The 22,142-nt window shown below is 40.9% G+C and overlaps 1 protein-coding gene across 3 annotated transcripts in view; it reads right to left on the bottom strand.

The window, feature by feature from the left end:
• LOC112266479 (gamma-aminobutyric acid receptor subunit gamma-3-like) overlaps positions 1-20,686 on the bottom strand; it is a 41,921-nt gene extending 21,235 nt beyond the window's left edge. Inside the window, exons 1-4 of one of the 3 annotated variants that reach the window (XM_042296984.1) lie at positions 19,860-20,686; positions 19,130-19,281; positions 9,903-9,970; positions 1,530-1,750 (exon numbers count right to left, since the gene is read on the bottom strand). In XM_042296984.1, the coding sequence (XP_042152918.1) occupies positions 1,530-1,750; positions 9,903-9,970; positions 19,130-19,281; positions 19,860-19,912 (494 nt within the window). In that variant the 5' untranslated portion in view covers positions 19,913-20,686. Of the gene's footprint in view, positions 1-1,529; positions 1,751-3,692; positions 3,795-9,902; positions 9,971-19,129; positions 19,282-19,859 lie in introns of those variants that run through there. The other 2 variants (XM_042296985.1, XM_042296986.1) reach the window with 2 other exon arrangements.
• Positions 20,687-22,142: the final 1,456 nt, after the last annotated feature.

Here is a 22,142-nt window from a genome sequence, read left to right as displayed (position 1 = left end):
GCCAGTGCCAGGGAGCTGAAGATTGAGGGTCGGCCGGCCGGCTGGTCGCCACCGAGTCTGGTGAGCCCTGCAAATTGGTATTTTCCTTTAGTAACAAACTCCGACAGACTAGTTAAGAAAAATGAACGGATTTAGAAATGCTCTCGTCCCAAAGTTATGTAGGTCATCGGACTGAATTTCGCCCTATTCGTCTCCTCTTTTCTTTCTCTCCTTCTTCTCCTCCTCCTCCTCTTCCTCCATCTCCCTGATAAAATGTCACTCTTGTTTACGTTGGCTTGACTGAAGGTCACAGTGAAGAGGAATTAATGGGAGCTTAGATTCACTCCATTGTTTTAATCAGACCAGGATGCCACTCGAGAAGATTTATAGATCTGCTCAATGATAACGCTGATGAATAATGCTAACTGAATGCTTACTGAAAATGCTCATTGATAATGCAAACTGATGTTGCTCACTGACAATGCTCAACAATAGGCATCACCGATAAATCAAATCACATTTTATTGGTCACGTACACATATTTGGCAGATGTTGTGGGTGAAGCAAAATGCTTATGTTCCTAACTCCGACAGTGTAGTAATACCTAACAATACAAAACAATACACATATCTCAAAAAACTAAATTGAAAGAAAGGAATTAAGAAATAGTGAAATATTAGAATGAGCAATGTCGGAGTCCGGAATATAAATATATATGTATATGATGGTGTGTGTATAGACATTATGGGCATTATATGATGTTAACTAACAATGCTCAGTGATAATGCTCAACAATAATGTTCAGTGATAATGCCCATATACTGTATAATGCCAAACAATAATGCTCAAAGATAATACACTAACCAATAAAGCTCACTGAGAATGGCTGATAATGTCGGATCTTGTATGATTCCGCCTTGGGGAGCCAGCCAGGTCAGTCCTGACAATAATTAACCTGCCCACACATTCTTTCCTTTGTCCTGTGCTTTGCCTGTTGCCAAGGGAATACCTCAGTCAGTTATGCAAACAGCAGGTGATGTCTCTCTTTTTCTCAGCAGAGGTGAATCCACGGTTGAAAACGTAGCAAAAAAAGGACTGAAAGGATGACATTTACGCCCTGAAAAGCATGATCTCCCGAAGACAGTGTACTAGAGTGTGCAAAGCAAATGTACCAAGTGTGCTAACCCACTTAGCAGAGCAGTGATGAAAGATACAAAACAATGTTATTCTTATCGTAGAGTAGACAGATTTTTATTTGGGGTTATTGGTGTAGCATCAGTATGTGGCACTGATGTCAGTGCGTTTGTGCCACCTTCTTACACTGTGTTGAACTCTACCTGAGTTCTGAGGAAGTTAGAATATTCTAGATGTGATCTTCAGTACAAAGATGGGCAGTAATGACACTATTTTCATTTATATTGTCTATTTTTCTTTCCTTGAAAAACCCAATGTTTTCTAAACTGTAAATTCAGAACAAAAATGGGACGATAGTTGGCTGTTCAAAACAACAATGTCTGTGATATCTGATAAAGAAAAGCCACTTATTTTACCTCAGCGTGTATAATATCTTCCCATCGTTCCAAATACGCAGAAGCTGATTGGGCATCGTAATCCAATGAGAGTCTGCGTTCTTGGAGTTTCTGAAGATGGTGTCAGGGACCCAGATCATTCCCACCATGTTGCTGTTGAGAGTCAGGATCTTCATAGTGCTGTTGTATTGCAGACGGCTGTCGATCCACGTCTGTGCAAAAATGATGTCAATTTCGTATTCCTGTAACAAAACAGAAGAAACTGACCTTTAACCTACATATATTATACATATTTCATATATTATTCCATCTTTTATGATACATTTTGGTCCCAACTCTGGGGGGGAAAAAAATAATCTACAATCCACAGTCATGCTATATATTTAACTTTAAGATGTTCATTTTTTTTTTAATTGAGAGAAGCTGCAGATCGGCTGTGTTGATGGTATACCCGAACATAGAGACAGGACTATACAAGACCTTTGTTCTCTTAGACAAAACATACCATAAATGATTATATGATAAGACAAGCATAAATTATAAATTGCCTTAACATTTAAAAGTGCTAAAAAATAGAAGCATTTCTCTTTTCCTAATCCCTTATGTTGACGTCCCCCAGAAACCGAATCCTGATTCTGACGGGTGACCTTTTGGAAACTTTTACAGGCACATGGGACCTGACTTTAATACAGCACTAATTAGAGTGTGATGGGAGCAGCACGACTGTAGCTGTTACCATGACCTTAAGGAGTAAAAGAACCGTCAATCACACAACACGTCAGTCTAAAGAGTCTATTCCTTCAAGCCTCCCAGGCAATAGCCACTGTAATATATAAGGTCCTGTTCGGCTCAGTTGGTAGAGCATAGCACAGGTTTATGGGTTTGATTCCCGCTGGGGCAACCCTAAGAAAAATGTATGCACGCATGACTTGCAAGTTGCTTTGGATAACAGCATCTGTTAAAAGGCATACATTAATGTATGAGAAATGAAGTGAAACGGGCTTGGATCAGACAAACTAGTATCACAGATAAGATAGATCATTTACCTACTGATGACTAGATTTGAATTAATAATGCTGATCTAACATTTTAACTATGTTATTTCACCCATGAGTTTCTCACTAGCTAAGTTATGAAGATGAATGTGACATGAAATCAGTGATTAATCTCTAAGGAAATCTAAAAAAAAAAATACCAAGTATGCATTTATTCTGCTCTCTCCCCCTCTAACAGCCTCTGTGTAGTCCTGTAATACCCTTTAAAATGTAAGATGAAGGTCAATAAACTGTATAAATATGAATAGATATTTCCCTCGGAAGCATCGCAATTAGTTTCACTTCAGTAAATCCATTGCAACCTTAAGACTGCAATGACATTTCATAGTCTTGAAGAAAATAGTTAACACACGAAAATGACTTGATTCCTATTGTTAGACCTGGCTTCCTTACATCATGAGGGTGTGTACAGTAGACTACTATGTCATCAGACAGGAATTCAGGGTATCTTTTATACATGTTTTATTTATTTAACCTTTGTGTACACAGCGAAGTCGCACTGAGATCCAAGTCTCTTTTACAAGGGTTAGTGCTATCCGGAATCCTTGGGACGTCCCTACACTAACTTTAACCCTTACCTTTAACCATTTTAAATGTCAACATCAAAGTGGTGATGTCAGAGTTGGAAGTCCCTAGGATCCCAGTACTAAAATCCACACATTAGGGAAGAGCTAATCAATCCAGGCATATGAGTAGCCTAGGTCTCTAATTAAGGTCTTAACACGCCTGTAGGGGACTACGTTTTCCAAATTAAGTCTACCCTGGAGTCTATTCCATCTCTACACTAAATGTAAAGATTTTAGAAAAAGCCTTATTATCTACCTCAGATGAGGGCCATAAACAGCGGGATATGAATGGGATATGATTACTACTGTTCAAATCATCACTCTGGCGATTCATATTTGGTTATAAAAGACACGCTGTGCTCAAACAGCTTATCAATGTAGGGAAGGAAAAAACCACATCCTCTTTCCTCGTTCTGTGTCATTAACTATTATGGAAATCGTTACGAAAGCTCACACCCACGCTTTTAATGACTGATGCTACAAGACGAGAAAAAAGGCAAAGCAACAGTCTTACCGCGATGAACGCGAGTTCAAATTAAACATGTTAAAAAGAGGTAACTTACGAACGTGCCTTGGCCTCTCTGTCCGTCGTCACAAGGCTAAGAATTACTCCCACAGCGCAACTTCCAGGCAAACACTAAGCGCCCCTCGTGAATTTAGAGTCCAACAGCAGGCACTAAAATGAGCATATCAAATGCCACATTATGAAAGGTCAAGTGAGGGGAAGAAGATGCTCCAAGGACTGACAGCATTACAGTACAATGCCACGATCTGCAAATCCACAATATCAACCCATTAGAAGTACTCACAGACTTGTGTATGATTCATTACACTTGCTTCCACACATATTTCTATTCTACATTGTTTATTTAGCCTGGTCCCAGATCTGTTTGACCTTGCCTACTCCATTGCTGTCATTGTCAAGCCAAACTTCTTTTTTTTGTTGCATTTTTTTATAGAAAGGCTTACAGTGAGAAGGGACCAAAAGGTCAGTGTAAAAAGGTTGGCCAACAATGGGCAGCTTGCTTGTAGAGAGCTTTGAACTTTTGCATGTTGTGTGTGGCTGGCTGTGGCTTCTGCTATATGGGTAGCCCCGTTGCCTTGGACACAGAGTGAGCCTCCCAGATATAGCCTAAAAATAGCATTTCCTTTCCGCAGAGAATTGTGAAGATGTCCCTTCAAACAAAATGTGTCAATAATTCAACGAGTACACCGAGAAACCAGTGTCATTAAAACAGGTGTCATTGTGGCTGAAATCTTACAATCCAGAAACTCAGAATGTGTGGATACTTGGAGAATCTATGAAAACAATTGTTGAAAACAAGCAATGATTTTTGGGGGGGAAATGTCTCACATTTTTCTTTTCTGATATGTACTACAGGGATGGTATTGGATTAGTCCAAGGGACCCATTGCGTTCCTGTGTTTTGTTACAGTAATTGTATCTGTAAATCCTAGTTGACATCTGTCAAGTTGCATGTGTGTGGATATGGGATACCAAAGCTAATGGAATCCAACACGCAAAATATTTCCTATGCTCATTGCTCTATGATGACCGAGGTACGATGACACCAATTATTAGAAAGGAGAGATACGATCTGGGCCTGTAGCCTTCATATAATCCTATAGTCGCCATATAATCCATTAACGATCTATTGGAATCTGGAGGAGGGTAGACAAAGTCTAATGTAACTACTAGCACACTGCATAGAATACACACCAAATTATGAATATTAGTTGTTAAAACCATTGGGCCAGTCATTGAAAGATCGCTGATTTGAATCCCGAAGCCGATTAGGTGAAAACTCGGTCTATGCCCTTGAGCAAGGCACTTAACCCTCATGCTACTGTAAATCACTCTGGATAAGAGCGCAGGCTAAATTACTAAAATGTCAATATAAGTGGTATCATATGGATATTGAGACAGATGTCAGATGTCATGATGCAATCCTTTAGAGATCTATCAGAAACTGAAGGTGAGACAGACTGCTTAATAGAACGAGTTCTCTGTTGGTCGAGTAAACACTACCCACTGATCCACTGTTGTTCCCCTGAGACCTGGTGTCACATCTTAGATGCACTCCATTTTTAAACATGGCATCGTCAAACATCTCTCTTCCCCTCTGTTGGGTGGCTCCTCACTAGTTAACATTATGTAACCCGTTGTTATCTGGGCTAGACATTTTGGCAGACTCAATCAATCTATTTTCATTCTGAGGAGAGAAAACAAATCAGACAGCTTCTGAAGATCTTATTTCTGTCTTTATTGGCACTAATCCTGTGGAACATAACAAATAACCATGCCCTGTGGAAGAATATTGATTCCTCATATTAACACAATCTGTTTTCACACAGCGAAAATGCACCAAATAACATCATATATCCATCATTTTTCAATGGCACCACATGGACTGATGGACTGTAGGCCGAGATTACTGTGGCATAGTGTCCTCTTTTGGTCAACTGATTCGACGTGCTATCTTTTCTGCGTAGCACCAGCAACTATGACCACTGCGCCCTGAGTTAATGGTACGTAATCAGACATGCTCCCATCGCACTCTGTCCTAGATTAATATCTTCTTCAGTGATGTTGACTCATCCGAGGACTCAGTCCCGTCGGTGTAAATAAACCCTAACCATTCCCCGATGGCAAAAAAAAAAGACTCTCCTTCTCTTTAGATCACTAACAATTTTGATGGAACATCAGGTCTGGGTGACTACATACTAGGCTTATACTGTATATATGGCTTAAACAGAAACCATTACAATAGAATACATGCCAGGAACATAGAATATCACATCTGAGTGAGTAGCCTTCATTGACTATATAAACCCAACACATACAGCTGTCGGAAGTCAAAGGTCAGAAGGTTACATACACCTTAGCCAAATACATTTATACTCAGTTTTTCCACAATTTCTGACATTTAATCCCAGGAAAAAATTCCCTGTTTTAAGGATCACCACTTTATTTTAAGAATCGGAAATGTCAGAATAATAGTAGAGAGAACGATTTATTTAGGCTTTTATTTCTTTCATCTCATTCCCAGAGGGTCAGAGGTTTACATACACTCAATTAGTATTTGGTAGCATTGCCTTTAAATTGTTTAACTTGGGTCAAACGCTCCCACACGCATTTTCAGTTGTGCCCACAAATGTTCTATGGGATTGAGGTCAGGGCTTTGTGATGCCCACTCCAATACCTTGACTTTGTTGTCCTTAAGCCATTTTGCCACAACTTTGGAAGTATGCTTGGGGTCATTGTCCATTTGGAAGACTCATTTGCAACCAAGCTTTAACTTCCTGACTGATGTCTTGAGATGTTGCTTCAATATATCCACATAATTTTCTTAACTCATGATGCCATCTATTTTGTGAAGTGCACCAGTCCCTCCTGCAGCAAAGCACCCCCACAACATGATGCTGCCACCCCCGTGCTTCACGGTTGGGATATTGTTCTTCGGCTTGCAAGCCTCCCCCTTTTTCCTCCAAACATAACGATAGTCATTATGGCCAAACTAGAGGTCGACCGATTATGATTTTTCAACGCCGATACCGATACTGATGATTGGAGGACCAAAAAAAGCTCATACTTCAATATTCCAAGGTAAGAGGTTTTAGGTTGTAGTTAATATAGTATTTATAAGACTATTTCTCTATACCATTTGTATTTCATATACCTTTGACTATTGGATGTTCTTATAGGCATTTAGTATTGCCAGTGTAACTTCCGTCCCTCTCCTCGCCCCTACCTGGGCTCGAACCAGGAACACATCGACAACAGCCACACTCAAAGCAGCGTTACCCATCGCTCCACAAAAGCCGCGGCCATTGCAGAGCAAGGGGAACAACTACTCCAAGACTCAGAGCGAGTGACGTTTGATACGCTATTAGCGCGCACCCCGCTAACTAGCTAACCATTTCACATCGGTTACACCAGCCTAATCTCGGGAGTTGATAGGCTTGAAGTCCTAAACAGCACTGTGCTTGTGAAGAGCTGTTGGCAAAACGCAGTAAAGTGCTGTTTGAATGAATGCTTACGAGCCTGCTGCTGCCTATCATCGCTCAGTCGGACTGCTCTATCAAATATCAAATCATAGACTTAATTATAACATAATAACACACAGAAATACGAGCCTTTGGTCATTAATATGGTTGAATACGGAAACTATCATTTTGAAAACAAAACGTTTATTATTTCAGTGAAATACGGAACCGTTAGGTATTTCATCTAACAGGTGGCATCCCTAAGTCTAAATATTCTTGCGACATTGTACAACCTGTCAATGTTATGTCATAATTACGTAAAATTCTGGCAAATTAGTTCGCAATGAGCCAGGCTGCCCAAACTGTTGCATATACCCTGACTCTGCGTGCATTGAACGCAAGAGAAGTGACACAATTTCACCTGGTTAATATTGCCTGCTAACCTGGATTTCTTTTAGCTAAATATGCAGGTTTAAAAAATATATACTTCTGTGTTTTGATTTTTAGAGCGTTGGACTAGTTAACCGTAAAGTTGCAAGATTGAATCCCAGAGCTGACAAGGTAAAAATCTGTTGTTCTGCACCTGAACAAGGCAGTTAACCCACCGTTCCTAGGCAGTCATTGAAAATAAGAATGTGTTCTTAACTGACTTGACTAGTTAAATAAAGATTCAATAACAGTGTACAAATTACAAATCTGCAAAATCGGTGTCCAAAAATACCGATTTCCAATTGTTATGAAAACTTGAAATCAGCCATTCCGATTAATCGGTCGACCTCTAGGCCAAACAGTTATATTTTTGTTTCATCAGACCAGAGGACATTTCTCCAAAAAGTACAATCTTTGTCCCCATGTGCAGTTGCAAACCGTAGTCTGGCTTTTTTATGGCGGTTTTGGAGCAGTGGCTTCTTCCTTGCTGAGCGGCCTTTCAGGTTATGTCGATATAGGACACGTTTTACTGTGGATATAGATACTTTTGTAACTGTTTCCTCCAGCATCTTCACAAGGTCCTTTGCTGTTGTTCTGGGATTGATTTGCACATTTCGCACAAAAGTATGTTCATCTCTAGGAGACTGAGTGGTATGACAGCTGCGTGGTCCCATGGTGTTTATACTTCCGTACTATTGTTTGTACAGATGAACGTGGTACCTTCAGGCGCTTGGAAATTGCTCCCAAGGATGAGCCAGACTTGTGGAGGTCTACAATTATTTTTCTGAGGTCTTGGCTGATTTCATTTGATTTTCCTATGATGTCAAGCAAAGAGGCACTGAGTTTGAAGGAAGGCCTTGAAATACATCCACAGGTGCATCTCCAATTGACTCAAATGATGTCAATTAGCCTATCAGAAGCTTCTAAATCCATGACATCATTTTCTGGAATATTCCAAGGTGTTTAAAGGCACAGTCAACTTAGTGTATGTAAACTTCTGACCCACTGGAATTTTGATACAGTGAAATAATCTGTCTGTAAACAATTGTTGGAGGAATTACTTGTGTCATGCACAAAGTAGATGTTCTAACAGACTTGCCAAAACTATAGTTTGTTAGCAAGAAATTTGTGGAGTGGTTGAAAAACGAGTTTTAATGACGCCAACCTAAGTGTATGTAAACTTCCGACTTCAACTCTATTATTGGGTATCACACAAAGTTCCATATTATAACATGTATATTATCATTCTCTTAGATCCCTAACTATGTCCATAGAACATCATACCTGGGTGAGTCCATTGACTACTAACCCTACTGTATATGAACAAGTGACAATTACGGTTGATGATCAATATGGATGCCCTGTTCCATACAACCCATCGACTTGACCTGCTGCTTTGTCTTCCAGAAACAGAGTTCTGATGATCTAAATGTGTTAAATGGACATTCGAGGCACGGGAGGTCACTCCTCAGTTCACAGGGTGACGCTCGGGGTGCACTGAAGTGTGACGGGGGGGTTTGCAGCCAAGCCGAGCTGAAGAAATCGGTCGTTTTTCTTTTCTTCCTGGCTTTTGTAATGTTGCCAGGACAAACAGTCACAGGGGCGGGGCTAAGGGAGGGTGTTGGGTGCTCCTATAGGATATCCTAGTCTGGCAGAAAGTTTACATCGTGGTGGAGATCTGTGTGACTCACCAAATCACGGTGTACCGGAAATAAATCAGGTAAAAATCCAAGGTGGGGTGAACACCATTCAGTTATGTGATGGTCTGGTGACTCACTAGTAGGTGACAGCACACTATACTACCCAAGACCAGCATGAAGTTGATTACAAAACATAGGGATATCACATATAAGATTGATTAAGTAAATAAGCAACAAGGCTTAAGCACCCCGATGTATATCATGAATAACACACTAAGGGTTGCTCTTACTACAGCGGAAGCCAGAGTTGCATTACACCATCATATGTATTCAATATTCATTATGCTCGCACTACTAAGTATTACAATGCAAGGCCCGACTCTGAGAAAACATTTAAAGTTTAGACATGTACATTTGAGCCATTTTCCATACCGATACAGTGACTACGGTATAACAAGTTGTCTGAGCACTGTGACCACAGGCTCTATTTCTCATTCCAACACCCACACATCCCACTTCACCACCAGATAAAACTGCTTTCCTGTCTGTGCAGCCCAGCTCACTGGGGATATGAAAGATGATGGAACGTATCTTGCCTTAACTCTCTTGGCCCACAGTTGACCTTTATTCAAGCAGCACAGAAAAACAAAAGTAATCAAATTATGTTCATGATGAGAGAGAGAGAGAGAGAGAGAGAGAGAGAGAGAGATTCACTTACCATGTCTATTGATGATACAGGTCCGATGCTATTGACGTATATGTCAACGTCGATAAGCGTTGGTTTAACTGTAAAAGACAGAAAGAAAAAAATCACTGTAAAAGCTAAAAGCACATTTTAACCACAACCAAGTATAGTAACACTGCCATACATTGGGTGCCATGTCAAAAGTGTTTAAAAAGGACATGCCTACATATCTGTTGTTGACTCTGGTCGACTTTCAACCGTGTCTGAGAGAGGAAAACACCTGACACATATTGATTTTGGGGGTGAGCTATCACTTTAAGTGATGCCTATACATGAAGTGGTTCACCGGTTCACCAGTTTCATTCCAGGCAGTCACCTTTCACTGGAGATGTAGGAAACTGTTTTCCACACGGCTCAAATCTATTGGATAACATGCCATACACGATTCGAACCCTACATTTCACAATTTAAAGCCTGTTCTCTGTAACTAATCTTACAAGGCGTTGCTGTAATTAGCAGTTCACGCTTGTGTGGCTAAGTGCACCTCTGTCATTGCACATTAGCCTCTTTCATAGGCTTTGGCAACTCCGGCAATTAACTGTTGAGGTGGTGCAGTACACTCACATCAGACTATGACAGAAAGATCCGCACAAAGACGTATTTAATTGCAACAGGGTGTAATGGACGAATAGATATTTGACAGTTTTGTAGAATTCAGACGCAAGAAAATAGCAGAGTACATCTTGTCTTTTAAAAAAAATATGTATTGTTATTTGATTATTGTTTACTTCAGTTTATTTAGTAAATACTTTCTTAGCACTTATTTCTTCTTAACTGCATTGTTGGTTAAGGGGCATGTACGTAAACATTTCACTGTAAGGTCTACTATACCTGTTGTATTCGGCGCATGTGACAACTACAATTTGATTTGATAGGACATTATTAAGTTCCACTTTAGCCACTATCATCAAATAACACAATGTACATTTATGGCAGCAACTTTTTGAAGTCATTGGTAAAGTACTTTAATTCAGGGTTACCCAAATTCAGACCTGGGCACCCCTGGGTGCACATTTAGTTTTTTCCCCCTAGCACTACACAGCTGATTCAAACAACCAATTCATCATCAAGCTTTGAATCAATTGTGTAGCGCTTGGGGGGGACAAAATGTGTCCCCAGGAGGGGCCCCAGGACCGAGTTTGGGAAACCCTGCTTTAATTGAAGAAAAATGGCGCTATTGGAATGTTATTCAAAGTTGTAGTACAGTAGTTTTACTGTCAAATTCAATATAATCATGACATATGAGAAGGTGAATGCACTGCCCACACGAATCCTCTGTAGGGTTTCCACATATGTTTGTTCTACGCTGCTTTGACTTGAGTTTGTCCACTTACTGTTACTGTTATCAGAGATTTATTTGCACCAAGGCCGGCCCCCCACACACACACACACACACGCACACACACACACACACACACACACACACACACACACACACACACACACACACACCTCCCCTCCCTGCCTCCCCTTCCTTATCAAGCAAGCATGATTACAACTCCCCATCTGCAGAGTAAAATGCCCCCATGAGGGTTTAATTGGAGGAGCTTCTTTTACACACAGTTAACCTGTCAATGTGATGAGAAATACACTTGCCCTCGTCAGCCCCGCCGGTCTCATTCACCACGACCGCTCAATTCTCCTAGTTTATTCCCCTTACATTGTGTTAAAATGTTTTCTGTTGTCTTTTGCATAGCTGTTGTCTGGTCTGATCTTTTCTGAGCTGGCATGTTTCAGGGTAGGAGTGCTGATTGAGGATCAGTTTTGACTGTTAGATTACATTGAATATGATTACATGGACAGTGGGATCCTGATCCTAGGTCAGCCACTCCTATTTTGAGATGGTAAGAAGCTATGTGACAGGCTCTCCAGTGTCTTTGTAGCACATGGGGATGGGTGAAACGTACTCCTCAACCTGAAGTGTCGCCACTTGCGCTGCTGAATCATTAACTGTTCGGTGGTGCCGACTGGTGAGATCATTTGGGAGGGTGGTCACGTGTGCTAGCAAAGCAGATGTCCAGGGTCTGCGTCTCTAGCCCAGTAAATGAGCACAATACCCTCAGTAAAGCCACTCTCGTCAGCCTCCAGTCGCTCTCTTCCCCTCTACCTCCTGTCAGCCAGAATCGTGACAAGCTAATTTCATCTTTCACAACAACAATCCAAACATCTTCAGACGAGTTCAATGGGCGCCGGGTGATATCTGTCATCCGTCTTAGGAGTCGTGTTAACAGTGGCTGCATCCCAAATGACACCCTATTCCTTAAATAGGGCTCTGGTTAAAAGTAGTGCACTACAAAGGGAACAGGGTGCCACATGGGATGCGGCGGGGTTGAATCAAGCCTTACTGCACTCTGTCTAACTGTCTTCTACTTCACTCTGCCAGACAGACAGAGGTCATTAAAAGCGAGGTGGTAGACAGACAGGACCTAGTGTGTTCTGGGAGTTTGGGCACAGACTATATTAAAATAGGAAGTGAGACATTTCAGGTGGCTGTGTCCCTGGCCTCCGCTGCAACCTGAAACTAATATCCTCTACTTGTCCTTATCAAAAGAGAGACCAGCCAGAGAGAGCTGTAGTTGACAACCACATAGCATGTATTGGTGACAGTATTGCTGTACAATTTCAAAAAGTACATTTGAAAATGTTAATAATGAGACCCAATCAATCATACATAGTGGAAAATAAATGATATGTGTATATACATAATGTAAACACAGTAAGGGCAGGTGTAGTTTTTGTAGTTAATTTGCAGAGAAATACACATAGAATCCATATAGGATCTCTAAGACCTGATATGTGGTGTGTTGGTTTTGTCACAATTAACACTGGCTGCATTTACACAGACAGGTCGATTCTCATTGTTTTTCCACTAATTGGTATTTTGGCTAATCACATCAGATCTTTTTACATCAGTTATTTTTCAGAGCTGATCTGATTGGTCTGTTTTGGCTGCCTGTCAAAACGCAGCCTCTGACAAACATTTTGAGTGAACCTGCAATGTGTTTTCTCCTTTATCTGCAATTGATTGAATTAGGGACCCAAGTCTACATAATTTCCTGTTGCCTCTAACCATTGAATTGATTTTCATCTGCTTCCCCATGTCTTGTTAGGGTCCCTAACAAGACTTATTAGGCCATTTTCTTGAAAAGTAGACATAGATAGACCGGGGACACCATGATCTAATCTCACCAATTACTCACCAAATGGCATGAGGATATGGGGTTGCTTCGGAACAAAACAACAGCAAATTAATCTGTTGCTGGGTTCCAATGTTTGTGAATGCCCCGGCTAAATTGCTGAGCGTCCCTTTAACGATAGCACAGGGAATGGGTTAATAGCCTATCAATCCACCAGGCCCTGCTTTACTGGAGTTGAGACCTGTGAGGCCCACACTAACAGTATTAAGTTCAGCAGAATAGGAGGGGGCATACGGCTAGAGCTCATTATATGAGAGAGGCTTTGAACATGTATTGTGCACCTCTGGCGATCCTATCTTCATTAGGATGTCTGGTTCTGTTTCAGGTCCTGCCTGAAACATTGTGGCTCCTGCTAACCTGATCACTGTAGAGCCGGAAGAGTTGGCTGAACTTTACCTGATGGGGAAACAGATGACATTAGGTCAAGTGATCTCTGTTCATTTCTGATGGAGGGGAATCCAAGATGGATGCTCAGTTGCTTGATATGACCAGTGAGGAGTTTCCTCGATGTGTCTGTGGGTAATTTATAGCATCAATCTTGTACGGTCCAGAAGTGGGACAAATTGGTTGATATACAGTACCAGTCAAAAGTTTGGATACAGCTACTCATTCAAGGGTTTTTCTTAATTTTTTACTATTTTCTACATCGTAAAATAATAGTGAAAACATCAAAACTATGAAATAACACATATGGAATTCATGTAGTAGCCAAAAATCTAAATAGATTTTATATTCAATGTAGCCACCCTTTGCCTTGATGACAGCTTTGAACACGCTTGGCATTCTCTCAACCAGCTTCATGAGGTAGTCACCTGGAATGCATTTCAATTAACAGGTGTGCCTTGTTAAAAGTTAATTTGTGGAATTTATTTCCTTCTTAATGCATTTGAGCCAATCAGTTGTGTTGTGACACGGTAGGGAGGTATGCAGAAGACAGCCCTATTTGGTAAAAGACAAAGTCAAGAACAGCTCAAATAAGCAAAGACAAACGACAGTCCATCATTACTTGAAGACATGAAGGCAGGTCAATCTGGGAAATGTCAAGCACTTTGAAAGTACTGTATTAAAGATGTTTCGTCTTACACATTCTAAAAGGGCAGGTGAGGAATGTAAAAAGTAAACACACACACACACACACCACCACCCACCCTGAAACATATTCAGTTCCATATTACATCCCCTCTTTCATTAAAAAAAATCCAAATAAAGATTAGTCGTGTATTAAAATCGTCAGACGGCTTCCATTTGTATTATACTGTATATTTCACAGTCGATTCTGACAAAGTCTGGGGATTACACTGAGCTGGTTCCAAAGCCCTTTGCATTTCAACTGTGGAAATAATCATTTGTATTCCCCCCTTAAACACCCTAGTAATCCTTAACAATGAGAGGGTGGAAGACACTCTTAAGAAGTTGAACATCCATAAGGATAACCTCCACTCACACCCTTGCACCTCAGCAGTGCCCGTATCAAGCCAATCAAAGTATTGCATGATTTTCTGGGCACCTGCTAGATTCAGGAAGTGGGGATGGCCGTGGTGGAACTAAATGAGGAGTCAGAGATGAGTGCTCCCCTGATCAGATGTGGGTTCCATTTAATTGAGTCTGTCTGGGAATCTCGGCTCTCCTCTCTGGTGGGTGATCTAATCTAATGACATTTCAGGGGGCTTAAAATAGAGAAAGGGGTATCAGGCATTCCCTGTCTGCTGGAAGGTTGCGTCAATGTGTCACTCTGGAGAAGCTTGAGAGGACTGAGTTTTCCCAATGTAGCTAAGCCTATAGTATTCAAAAAGTCTACTAATCTACGACCATCATCCATATACTACACCTGAAGTAGATCCAATGACTAGACCAATTTTGTGGGCCCTTGTTCTGAAATCAATTCAATAGAAAACTGGATTTTGCGAGAGGACTGAGACTATCCAGTGCAGTCAAGCGAAGCCTTTAAGATTCTACAAGTTTACCACTCTCTGACCGTTGTCCATCTACTAAACCCGAGTGGATGAAATGTCCAGACCAATTCTGTGACCCTCGGTTCAAAAATCATTTAGATAGAAAACTGGGTGCTGTGTCTCTGATGACATCACTTAAAACAGGGGATAACGGCTCTGGAAGAATACGTAGCTATCGTCAAGGATATTAACGCCAGATAGCCCTGCAAACAGCACAAGAAAATCAATGGCAATACCGTCCATACAATCCAGGTAAAGCTGCACCACTTTCTGCGGCCAACCTTGCCCGAAATATCTAAAACCGATTCCATCGGATTGTGATCCAGCCAACGCAGCTTTAGCGCTGGAATCTCCATTCTGAAAGAGACTGTCTAAAGACATTTGCTGAGGGCAAATGTGGAGGCTGTGCAGTCACATCTGACCCAGTGGAAATGGGTAGTAGGTGTGCTGTACAGCCAGTCTTGCAGTGTGTCTGGGTGAGCAAGGTTCATCTCCCTGAATAAGTGCCATCCAAAGTTCAGAAGGAAAAATTAGTGTCGACCTTGGATTGCCTTCATTGTGAATCTGGATGGTGTGATTTCGGAAATGGTTCAAACTCAACGTGAGGTCAAGCTTTGCATTGTGCTGGACTACAGCAATGCTAGCCCCTCCAGAGTTATTGTCATGGATGAAAATGTAGAACTAATGTTTAAAATGCATCTTTTGGGAGGGGATAAGCATTTCCGTTCAACAAATCGGCCGCCAGGAACAGGGATGTTCAGAGAAGAGCAGCTGCATTCATTCTAAATCCATTCGTGTCTGAGGGCAATTTATATTTAACAGTGATGCACCTGCGTTTTTGTCAGAAATCAAAGTCCCTCTTCAATCATTTCCAACAGCAGCCTGACTAATGCCGGGGTTGTTAATTCACACTTCAAAAAGATAGACTGGAGTGAGGATCTCCTCTTACCCACCCACCCACTCTATGCAAACACACTCACACACACACACCTTCACATGCCATGCTCAAACACACACGCAAACACACACACACACACACACACACATATAAAGCCATGTTTTAGTTACTTGTCAGAACTTTTTGGGAAGTAAATATGTATTCCCATTAAAAATCTAAACCTAACCTTAACCCCAAACCCTAAACCCTAACCCTTAAACCTAAAATAGCATTACAACTTTTCAGGACATGCAAAATGTCATGACTTTTCAGAATTGTTCTTGAGTTCGTCTTTTCAGGACATTCTGGTCCGGACAAATAGGAAAACAAGTTCACACACACATACAAACACAGACTGGTGTAGGTACATGTCTGACGAACATGACACTTTCCCATGTGCTACAACAGCTGGCAGTGGGTGGTCCATGCCACTCAGACAATTAGCAACATCAAGTGTTACTCACACTCTCACACCCTTCAACCTGGAAATAAACCTGTGACTTACATCTTTCAAGTGGACATGCCCTGACAGTCATCAAACATAGCCCAACACATCCAGCCTAGCCCCATAGACATCTAGAGAAGCAGCCAAGGTTCAACTCTGTTCTCCGTGAATGAATCCCTCTGAATCCTCCACTGTGCCCGTGCCTGCACCGGAGGAGTGCCACGTGAGGTACTGGTACTTCCTGAGTTTGATGCTGATGTACCGTGGTGTGATTCCCAAACTGGGTGGCGCATCATCTTGGCATGCTGAGGAATAATATTCTGACCCACTTTGTCTAGGATCCCCTGACAACCCAAAAGGAAGCTGACATAATAAGGACACAAAAGCAGCCACTTCCCTCATGTGAGCTGAACCGAGAGATGCATCAATATCCATAATCTGTGAGGTGATGTTGGAGCTCGGAACTCAGGCAATACAATGTCCCAAGGCGCAAAGCATTGTAGTATACGGCTTGTATAACAGGCATGTAATATATTCATACATGTTTATGAATATACAATGCATATTATGGGATTGTACAGCATTCAAAAGGAGCATATGTCTACAGTAAATATGTGGTTTACATGGCCACATGAATAAGAGACAATAATACATAATGCAATTAGAATAAAGAGTACATTTGACCCTATTTGTAATACATTACATCTGACCTTCAGACATGACTGTAAAAGCCCTACATGCAAAAGGGGCGGGATGGAACAAAAATGTGGTCCTGGTATTTTATCCACACAAGCCCACATCACTGAGCGCACTACCAACTCAAAGCAAATTGCCACTTGCCACATCATCATGATGAGGATGGTGGGAAATTACAATTTGCTTTTTGAAAGTTCTATATCTTGAAAAACGAGATTGCTGACATGCAAAACATTATGGGACTGTATCAACAGTGGACTAATAAAATAAATACCAAAATGTCATTTTAAGCGGATTATTCCTTTAAGCTTTATACGTTATGAAATCCAAGCTAATGACTTAGGATATATTGCAAATTAGAGCCTGTCATGTGTGTTCCCCTGAATCAACACATACCCTAAGTATCAATTACTAATTACTAGCATTATGTCACAGTGTAACTGGTGCCACTGCCTTTTACAGTTGGTGGCAACAGCCCATGATTTGGTCGGACCCAAATCATGAGCAATCATCTAATGAAGTCATTCATAGTGATTTATTAAGAAGTGTTATAAATAGACTGCTGAGGTAATCAAGTAATATGTTGCTTCATCCAACACACCATTTAATGCATCCAATCAGGTATGATTCAATACGTTTTGATGTGCAACCTAATACAGTGAATATCATGCTTTTTTTTTTACCATACGCACAACAAGCTTATTTCTCAAAAATGTCATACTCAAATGTGTTTACATCTCTGTTAATGAGCATTTCTCCTTTGCCAAGATAATCCATCCACCTGACAGGTGTGGCATATCAAGAAGCTAATTAAAAAGCATGATCATTACACAGGTGCACCTTGTGCTGGGGACATTAAAAGGCCACTCTAAAATGTGCAGTTGAGGTAGCATGCAATTGGCATGTTTACTGCAGGAATGTCCACCAGAGCTGTTGCCAGAGAATTGAATGTTCATTTCTCTACCATAAACTGTCTCCTACATCATTTTAGAGAATTTGACAGTAAGTCCAACCAGGCTCATAACTGCAGACCGTGTGTATGGCGTGTGGGCGAGCAGTTTGCTGATGTCAACGTTGTGAACAGAGGGCCCCATGGTGGCGGTGGGGTTATGGTATGGGCAGGCGTAAGGGAACATAATTGTATTTTAGCGATGGCAATTTGAATGCACAAACATACCGTGACGAGATCCTGAGGCCCATTGTGAGGCCCATTGTCTGACCAACAGATGCATATCTGTCTTCCCAGTCATGTGAAATCCATAGATTAGGGCCTAATTAATTTCATTAAATTGACCGATTTACTCATATGAACTGTAACTCAGTAAAATCAATTGTTGCGTTTATATTTTGGTACAGTATAGTTCAGTATAGTTCTATAATTTAGTTGTCAGACTCAGGGAGCTAAAATAAACAGTATGTGTCTACTGTATGAAGACAGCCTTGTGGGAAGAACTCAGTTCCCTACCGAGATAATTAACATAAATATCCTGAATCTGTCTTTGGCTGCATGAGATGGTTGTGTCAAGTGCAAATGTTAATATTTTATGACCAGCATTGAGTTTCTGACAACTTCCTTTCATCTAGATTCCATTTATAATCAACAAGGGACAGATGGGGAGATGGTTGTGTCACGGAAACTAACCTAAGCCTACTATACAATACAGTGCCCCACTCATTGTTACCATGGACCGGTAAACAAATAGGCTGCCCAAATGTGTATCTGTTTATCTGGAATGATTTCCTCCTCCTGCTTGGTTGATAAGGTTGTCAGGTGAAGCTCTGAGCGCGTTGATGGAACAAACACGCACAAAACCACCAGCGAGCGAGCACAGCGCCCGAGGAGGCCAGTTCAACACCATGGACAGCGCGCTTCCGACGTAGCCATTGAACGTGCGCGTATCACCAAAGCAATTTAGACACTCCATTGAAAGTTTTTGTAATATCCGCAGTAAAAATACAGAAATGTAACTCACCTCCAATATCAGGGCGTAGTGTCTTGTCGTAGTCCTTCAGTAAGTTATTTAATATGAGCGTGGCCTCTGCCTGGTGGTTTTTGGGAGCCAGCATCTGACTGACAGTAGTGTCCTCATAGTCCCCATCGTAGTCCCTTGGGTCTGGGTCGGAACTAAATATCATATAAAAAAGAAGTTCGTTTTATTATTTTTAAATAATCTCAATATCACTGACATTAGATTATAATTCATGCATTAAAAGTCGATCAGTCTATTAGTCTTACAGGCCTAGGTTTTTGAATTCAGTGCATAACAAGTGCAGACGAAACCAAACTTTAAACTGAAATCGTACAAGAAGTAATTTATTTAACAGAAAAAAATATAATCCAAAATCAAACACATCTCAACACAAAACCAATTATTACGGACGTTCCCGGTTTTACATACAGTAATTAAACTAGGCTACCTACAGAATTTAACTACCTTTTTGTTGTTTATAGAATAGACTATTCATATGCAAACACGTTCGACAATTAATAATGCAAATGTAAGTATAGATAGCTATTTGGCCAAACAATGATTCTGAAGTTCAATTAATACTCTGCAAGCGCGTCGGTATTGTTGCGTATCAAAGACGCGCGTGACATACACAGCATATAATAGGCTCTAATTGATTTCATTCATTTGACTACAATTCACATTTCGACTATGTAAAAAGAACACCTATTATCATAACAGTCACGAGACTTACCGCACCCGTTGGACTGACAGAAGTAAGAAAGACACCAGCAACTTGGTTGTCATTGTTCATGAAAATGACTTATGATGAAGACGGTGGAGACTTCTGCGTTGTTAGAGCGGTGAGTAGAGGGAGCCAGGGAGGAGAAGGAGCGGTATATATAAACTGGAACTATGCACCCCGAGTATAGTTTCCTATAGGAAATCCATCAAATCTCCTGATGATCGACCATGGATTAGGTTGAATTCATCCGCGTTCGAAAGTCACCGAGATTGTTTGAGCCGCTCCGGTCCTTCTTTGCAACGTCAATGATCAACGTCTTAAACAGCAGCACCCCACCTCCTTCCGTTCCATTCAATTACAGTAACCAGTTTATGCACCGACATGATGACGTTATCGTTCACACGATACAGTAGGGCGTCTACCTACAGAACGAGACTCGTAAAAAGCCTTAAAAACATTAAAGTATGCAAGCAACATCTTAACTTTGACTAGCCTATTCACTTTCAAATGTTTTTCATTACAAATTGTAGCTCCTTAGATCACATATTGCTATATTGCTATAACACGCTTTAACTTTAAGATAAATAATCACTTGATACATTTCAAGCAGAAAGCCACTGGAAAATGGCACCATATCCTCTCAAAGTTGCTCCCTTTCTGAGAAAAGGCTGGTTCCCTACATTGCTTTCCCAACCAAAGTCGTGCTCTCCCTGTTTTTGGGATACACGAAACATGTACAGATTAACTATCGCAGACTAAACCCTGACACATAATGCTATTGGCCACATTCGTGTTGTTTGCGTTCGTTTTAGTAGCCTGCTTTCGATTAAACCTGTAAAGATAATCAACAAAACGTGAGGAAGTTTGCACTGAGAAGCCAGACCACCTCCCTGCGGCTGGCGGCGGTACTGCAATTTAGGGCTACTATGTCTGTCCAACCTGGTCTCAGAGCATTTCACAATATTCTGTACGTAAATCTCATATACTATTTTTAGTATAATATTTTACGTTTTGTATGGTATGTATTAATTAGTGAATGTCCACCACCCATTTCGTATGTTATGTTACAAATTACAATTCTTATTTTATGTTACGAATTTACAAATGTACAATATTTACGGATTTGTAAAACGTACAATATGTTATGAATTCTTGCTAGGTAGCTAGTCGGCTAACGTTAGTTAGCTGGCTAACGTTAGCTAGGCTAGGGGTTAGGTTAAAGTTTAGGGGTTAGGTTAAAGGGTTAAGATTAGGGTTAGGGCTAGGGGAAGGATTAGCTAAAAGGGTTATGGTAAGGGTTAGCTAACATGCTAAGTAGCTGCAAAGTAGATAAAAAGTAGTAAGTAGTTGAAAAGTTGCTAATCAGCTAAAATTGTCCGTAATGAGATTCAAACTCACAACCTTTGGGTTGCTAGACATTCTCGTTATACACCTACTCAACCCCCCCGACCAACCATCATACTTTTGGTTTTGCCTTAAGTAACCATCTGTTTTTATACCAAACGCAACATATCGTACTAATTTGAGAGTCCAGGATTTACAATTACTATCTTAAATCTAGTCTATGAGACCAGGCTGGTCTGTATGCCAGTCGAATAATACTGTACAGAGGATTTACCTTTTGATGTCTCAGTCCCAAAATATAATCTGCCCTAGTAGGAAATAGCATCTTCCAGTGTGGAGCAGGAACCAGTGTGGAGCAGGAACGCAGCCACAGAAGTGGGAGAGAGAGGATTATTGTTCCCTGGATGCACATTATAATCCCACACCAATTGGAAATGGGGCAGCAGGTAGCCTAGCGGTTAGCGCGTTAGACTAGTAACCGATAAGGCTCCAAGATCGAATCCCCGAGCTGACAAGGTAAAAATCTGTCGTTCTGCCCCTGAACAAGGCAGTTAACTCACAGTTTCTAGGCTGTCATTGAAAATAAGGTTTTGTTCTTATCTGACTTGCCTAGTTAAATAAAGGTAAAGCAAGCATCCATCTCTTCCATTATGTCAAGCTGATGAATTTAGAAAGATGTTCATGACATATAAATACATCTGAATTAGGATGTATTCATCCAAAACCCTGCTTTCTCCCAGGTTTGATTCAAATCGATGGATTATGTGGCTTTACTGTGTAATACAAGTTGCCTGATATAGGCCACTGTATAACCTATCTACATGCAACATGCATACACAGAGGATATAGGCTACTGTATAGCCTATCTACATGCAACATGCATACACAGAGGATATAGGCTACTGTATAGCCTATCTACATGCAACATGCATACACAGGCTATACAGT

Source organism: Oncorhynchus tshawytscha, linkage group LG14 (assembly GCF_018296145.1).
Source record: "Oncorhynchus tshawytscha isolate Ot180627B linkage group LG14, Otsh_v2.0, whole genome shotgun sequence".
In the NCBI taxonomy this organism is placed as follows: domain Eukaryota; kingdom Metazoa; phylum Chordata; class Actinopteri; order Salmoniformes; family Salmonidae; genus Oncorhynchus; species Oncorhynchus tshawytscha.
This window is presented reverse-complemented; position numbering and strand designations above follow the sequence as displayed.